General features: G+C 43.6%; 1 protein-coding gene across 3 annotated transcripts in view; it reads right to left on the minus strand.

The window, feature by feature from the left end:
- Cttnbp2nl (CTTNBP2 N-terminal like) overlaps positions 1 to 6,887 on the minus strand; it is a 48,977-nt gene that overhangs the window by 25,963 nt on the left and 16,127 nt on the right. For all 3 annotated transcript variants that reach the window (XM_005369778.2, XM_013354692.2, XM_026777369.1), the window contains exon 3: positions 3,434 to 3,541. In XM_005369778.2, the coding sequence (XP_005369835.1) occupies positions 3,434 to 3,532 (99 nt within the window). In that variant the 5' untranslated portion in view covers positions 3,533 to 3,541. The remainder of the gene's footprint in view (positions 1 to 3,433; positions 3,542 to 6,887) is intronic.

The following is a 6,887-nucleotide window of genomic DNA, read 5'->3' on the forward strand; positions in this document are numbered from 1 at the left end:
TGTGAGCCACCATGTGGTTGCTGGGAATTGAACTCAGGACCCTTGGAAGAGCAGGCAATGCTCTTAACCTCTGAGCCATCTCTCCAGCGCCCACCCCCACCCCCCGCGGCTTTTCTATGGGCAGGAGAAGCACACTACTGGGAGACTGTAGGAACTGCAGTGCAACCTAGCACGTGGCAACAAGTCCAGAGAGTGAATTAACACTTTTACAATCCCAGCTCTAGACAGGGATTCATTTTTACAAACTGTAGGACATTTACAATTGTTCCCTAAAGAAACAAAACCTGTGTGACTTAATATTCACTAAGAAGCAACAGGTAGCCATGTGGTTTTGTTCAGAAACAAAAACTTAAAGTAGAAAAAAAGACTGTCCTTCCCCTTTGAAAGCAAAAGAAAAGAGCAATCAAAGCTGCTTAGAAAGACCAAGCTGGCCATTTCTAGAGCACAACTTTATTCCCAGTACTCGAGAGGCAGAGGGATCTTTATGGAGCCTGAGGTCTAGGTCAGACAGGCTACATAATGGGATTGTGTCAGAAAGTGAGTGAGGGTGGGCGGAAGTGGCCTGAAGAGGTAAGAGAAGGCTCAGTGGTTAACTAGGCATACTGTTCTTGCAGGGGGACCAGAGTTTGGTTCCCAGAACCTACTTCAGACAGCACACGGCAACCTGTAACTCCAGCTGGAAGGGATCCAGCACCTTGGGCCTCGCAGAGACCTCCACTTGTTTGTATGTGCTCGTGCGTATACACATGTGAACACACACACACACACACACACACACACACACACACACACACACACACAACGACCCCCCAAAAAACAACTCCAAAACACAAAAACCCCTCAAAAAAAAAAAAGACCAAACCCAAAAAACAAAGACCAAAGCTTTTTAACTCACTGAATATGAATTAGGAACTAATAATAAAAAGAAAATCATTGTTAGTTCAGAAAGTCTACCAAGTATTTGTTAAGCAAAAGAGCTGTAAGATGACATCTAGCATTGCTACAGAACCCTAACAGACAGACAGACAGAAACGATCCTACAGATGAAATGAGATTTCACTTTAATGTAAAGAATCTGGCAGGGGGCCAGAGAGATGGCTAGGTGGTTAAGAGCATGGTGGCTCACAAAAGTCTATAACTCATTTCAGGGAATCTGATTTCCTCCTCTGGCTTCCCAGGTACACATACATTGCACACACATACATGAAGGCAAAACACTCATACACATAAATACAAATAAATTCAAAACAGCAGCAGCAAAGAATCTTGTTGAGGACTGTGCCTCTAACCCAACTGTGAATAACTCTGACTCAGGAGATGTTTAAAGACGCCTGTCTTGTGGGGGAGCCACACTGGATGGAGGCTGAGCTCAGCTACATCACCTACAGGCCACACAGATGGAGAATGCCACTGGCTGTCTAAACAACTCCCTTATAGAGCTTAGAGCTCCCGCTTCTCTGGATCCTTTCAACTTTTCAGACCATTCTTATAGTAAACAGAACTAGACACATGTAGAAAAACCGCTAGGAAACATGTGCAGCAAGCAGCCAAGGCACCCTATGGCACAGAACAGAGAACAGCTCCTGCTAACTCCAACACTTGCCTGGGAGTACTGTGGCAATCTTAAGGCAATGCATCAAAATGGCAGTCATTTTATTTGTTCAACAAATATTTGATGCTAGGGATGTGGCTTAGTGACTGATCGTGTCCCCGAGTTAAACTTCAACAACAAAAATTACTACAGCAAATATTTACCAGGTATCTACATCAGGCTCTGTCAAGCTTAGGGGAAATGAACAGCAAAGTGACACACGCAGCAGGTGCCATTCTGCACCCTCCCAGGCTGGGGAAACGGTCCCTTTCCACTGCAGGCGTCCTCTGCCACAGAACAACAGGTACTAGCAGGGTTAAAAATGGGCTCAAACCATCCTTGGTTCTTTTCCTGTTCTCATTGTCAGGCAAGGACAAGGCATGGGAAGGTGAGGTGTCCTGAGGCCAAGCTAACTAGTAAAGTCAGTCTTTTATAAACTAGCATCACTCTAAACCTGACAACGACATGTTTGCTGTCGAGATGCGCTGTTCTTCGTAGGGAGTCATCTGTCTTCAGCACGCTCAACTTTCGCCTGCTTTGGTTACTACCCTTTGGCTTTGGGGGGGTCTCGTCTGCTGAGATTCAACCGATACTCGGAAAAAGTCTCTTCTTCTCTTATCTAAACATGTTAAGACAGAAGGGAAAGATCTCCGTGCAAGTGTAAAAAGCTCCAAGTTGAAAGGGGGTGCATCTGCTTAGGTTTTTATAGGCTCTGCAGAGTTTCCATAGATTGTCTCTCCTCACTAATACACCTCTCCCAAGCTTTGCATTCTAACTGATAACAAAATAAGTAACCGAATTTCCTTTTTTTTTTTTTAAAAAAAAGGTCTTATTTAGTGATTATGTATACTACAGTGTTCTGCATGTATGCCTTCAGGCCTGAAGAGGGCACCAGATCTCACTATAGATGGTTGTAAGCCACCATGCGGTTGCTGGGAATTGAACTCAGGACCTCTGGAAGAGCAGCCAGTGCTCTTAAGCGCTGAGCCATCTCTCCAGTTCTAACTTTTTTTTTTAAATTTTTGAGACAGGGTTTCTCTGTGTAGCCCTGGCTGTCCTAGAACTCACTCAAGAGATCCACTGCCTTTGTCTCAGGAGTATTGGAATTAGAGGCATGTGCCACCACGCAACCACATCCTGCCTAGCAATAGCTTTATGGAAACCTTGATGTCCTGGACATTTTATCCCGAGCATCAGTATATGAATGCATATATACCGCTCATGAAATAGATCTCAGCAAGTTCTCAAAGGGCGTCAGCAGTTAAAAAACAGTCAAAACACAATAGAAGTGCAAGGCTCAAGGTTCAGAAACCTAGCAGAGAGACTAAGGGGCTATTTTTGAGCAGAAAAGCTTCATCACTTTTCCCTCCCTTGGTTTGTTTCTTTTCTTTTTTTGTTTGTTTTTATTTTGTTTTTTCAAGACAGGGTTTCTCTGTAGCTTTGGTGCCTGTCCTGTTACTAGCACTTGTAGACCAGACTGGCCTCGAACTCACAGAGATCTGTCTGCCTCGGCTTCCCGAGTGCTGGGATTAAAAGCATGCGTCACCACCGCCAGGTGGTTTATTTCTTGAGACAGGGTCTATGTAGCTTTAGATGATCTATAAATTGCTATGTAGACCAGGCTGACCTCAAACTCAGAGAGATACATACCCCTGTCTCTGCCTCCCAAGCACCGGAAAGGTATGTGCCACCACTCTTGACTTAAAAATCTTGACACAGAGGTGGGTGCCTAAAGCAACTGTCAATATGTCCCACTGCCACTCCAATAACGACACCAATATCCACTTAAATACACTACAGAAATGACCTGCAACACAGGATCCCCAGGCCCTCTCTACATACCTTTAAAGCTTCTATAACGAGGTCCCTTGCTTCAAGTTCTCCTTCAAGAATACTGAACAGTGTCAGGAGTTCAGGCTTGCTGAGTTTTTCCAGATTCATCCTGAAAGTCTTAAACAAAGACAACAATCAGTCTCTGGAAGAGGAGGGAGCTTGACAGGAATGAAGGGTTAGAAGGCAAGACAGAATATACCCTTGGGAGCTGCGACCCAAAACAACACCCAAGGTTTCTGATGCCAATCATAAACTGAGCAGGAAGAGAAAAATAAAATCCCCTGTGAATTATTGATTCCATCACTAACATCAATTATTCATTACCTTTTCCAGGCTGGTTTGCAACCCGGGTCTCAGAAAGGTTCAGGAACTAATTCTGTGTGCTAGAAACTGAGGTAGAATTGGGTTCCACTGGGTACCATTTCACTAAAGAATTACTGGATCCCACAGAGATCCTTAGTTTAGGTAATGCACGCAGAACATTCTGGGATCTCCCTTTTGTTTGGTTGAAGTTTAACCAAAGGTAATGCGTGCTGTGAGCACAGGAGTAGGGGTCACAATGTTTACCCATCCTTCAGTGGAACAGGCCTAAACTAAGCATATGGAGAGAAGCCCTTGTGTGGTTTCCTTTTTTTTTTTTTTTGGCTTTTTGAGACAGTGTTTCTCTGTGTAATAGTCTAGGCTGTCCTGGAACACGCTCTGTAGACCAAGCTGGCCTTGAATTCACAGACATCCTCTGTCTCTGCTGGGATTAAAGGCGGGCACATCACCACCAGCCCTAGGAGTGCTTAGAAAGAAGTCCTGGGTCATGCCTTAAGATAATTTATCTGGAGCACAGATAAAGAGACAGATTCTGTCTCAAAAAAAAAAAAAACCAAAAAAACAAAAACAAAAAAACATGTTAAAATGTGAAGTAAACCAAATAAGTGTTTTTCTCAGAAACCTGAAAATGACTTTATCCACAACTGATAAATTATGAAAAAATATAAATGAACTAAACACAACCCAGTATAAAGAAATGCCTTTTTGAGAGTCCCAGCCTCTCAGAAAAACAAAAATCAAAACCGAAAAAAAAAAAACACCAACAAAAAAGGATAAAATTAAACGAGTAGCCTCATATTTTAAAAAGATTTTCTCTTCTCTTTAATTGTGCGCCTGTGTGTAGATCTGTGCATGAGGACAGAGCCTGTGGGCCAGAGGAGGACACCGACTCATCTGGAGCTGGAGGTACAGGAGGCTAGGACCACCTGACGGGTGCAAGGGTAGCCAGTGCTCTTAACCAAGGAGCCACCCTTCATCCTTCAGTTTATCTCTTTTTTTTTAATAACCAGCCTATGTGGTGCAGGCTGGCCTAAAACTCACTATGTAGTTCAGGCTGGCCTTGAACTCTTAGTCCTGCTACCTCAGCCTCCAGAGTGCCAGGAAGAGTTGTGAGTTAAATATCTTAATGAGCTAGGATACAACAAATTTAACATTTTTAGGACCATTATTTTGTTCCCTGAGATATGGTCTCACTATATAGAGCAGCTTGGCCAAACTTCCTATGTGGATCAGGCTGGTCTTCACTTGTGGCAATCCTTGGCCTTTACTTTCCGAGGGCCAGGATTACAGTCAGTATTCCTTGTTCACAGTGGTGGCTTCCACAGACATCTTCATTCAACTGTATCACAATCTTGACCATATTCACCTCCTCAAATATTCTCCTTTCTCCCCAGACACACCGGTCCTCTCCCGGCCCCCAGTCTTGCTTCTACTTCCAGGTTGTGTGTGTGTGTCTTAGGTTTGTCTCCTTTCTCTCTGCCGCCCCCTTCCTTGTCTCTACACAGTCTTGGCCAGCCTTGAAGTTGCACAATCTTTCTGCTTCTGCTTCCTGGAATTACATCACACTGGTCTTATCATCATCTTGATAGCCACCCTGATAGGTGAGATGTAATCTCAATGTATTTATTTGCTGTCTGAGAATGTCAAGTATTTTAATTTTCCTGTTTTTTTGGCCATCTGCACTTCTTTTGAAAAGTGTTTGTTTCATTAGCTCATTATTGATGAGGTTGGGTGGAGTTTTTTTGTTATTTGTATTTATTTTACATGTATTTATTTATGTATTTTTTTTGTGTGTTGTGTGAGTGTGTACAGACACACATGCCAAAGCACATGTATGGAGATCAGAAAACAACCGGTGGGGTTGAGTCTCTCACTTCACCATGTGGGCTCCCATGATCCAGCTCACGGTGCAAGGCTTAGAAGGAAGTTCTTTTTCACCCACTGGGCTGTCTTGCAAACACTACTCTTCAGCCTTGTATAGCTGGCGAAGTTTCCCCCCAAATCTGTAGCTGTCTCTGTCCACGACTGTTTCCTTTGCTGTGCAGAAACGTTCTCTCATTCCATTTGTCAGTTCTTGCTTTTATTTCCTGAGCTAACTAGTCTTTTTTAGAAATGCCTGTATCTATATCAAATGTATCCCCTAATAGTTTCAGGTCTTATATTGAGGTCTTTGATCCACCACATTCAATTGATTGTAGTACAGGGATATCATTTATCTAGCACATTTGTTGAGGAAGATGTCTTTTCTCCAATGTATGCCTTTGGCATCAAGTGGTCACAACTGTGCAGGTTTATATCCAGGCCCTCTGTTCTGTCCCATTGATCCACACATGTGTTTCTGAGCTAGTAGCACACTATTTTCATTACTATAATTTGAGACCTACGATAAATATATATATAGACTATACCTTGAGGTATTGTGACATCTCTAAATCACTCACTCAGGATTGCTTTGGTTGTTTCAGGTCTTTTGTGATTCCAAATTTGCGTTTGGGTTGTTGTTTCTATTTATATATATTTTTTTCTTGTGTAGGCTAGGCTGCTTTATAATTTAAGTGACTCCAAAGGTGACAGCAATTTTATTCTTTCATAGAAATGTATATTACTGTAGCAGGTCAGAGACTTTGATCTGGGTACAGTCTGATTTAGCTAGGGTGGGTGAGTGTGTGTGTGTGTTGGCTTTTGTTTTCGTGCTGTAGGGGTAGACCTAGGATGTAGACTGCCAGTGCACATCATGGAGCTTCACCTTCAGTCCTTAGGCGGAGTGTGGACTAAGAAGGATTTTGGAGAGCACTAATTTGTTTTTTGTTGTTTAGGTTTTGGGTTTTGAGACATGGTTTTCCTGGCTGTCCAGACATGTTGCCCTGGCTGTCCTCCAACTCATTCTGTAGCCTAGGCTGGCCTCCACTCAGATCCGCCCGCCTCTGCCTCCTGCATGCTGGGATTAAAGGTGTGCACCACCCAGTCTAATTGTTTGTTTACCTGTGTGTTCCTCACAGCCGTCTAGCTGTTCCTGTCCAAGCCAGGACTGGCGCTGTGCACTGTCAGTGGCCCCCTGTGTTTTACTCTCTGGCACTGTGCACTGTCAGTGGCCCCCTGTGTTTTACTCTCTGGCACTGTGCACTCTCCGTGGCCCCCTGTG

This window comes from Microtus ochrogaster, unplaced genomic scaffold (genome assembly GCF_000317375.1).
Source record: "Microtus ochrogaster isolate Prairie Vole_2 unplaced genomic scaffold, MicOch1.0 UNK60, whole genome shotgun sequence".
NCBI lineage: Eukaryota > Metazoa > Chordata > Mammalia > Rodentia > Cricetidae > Microtus > Microtus ochrogaster.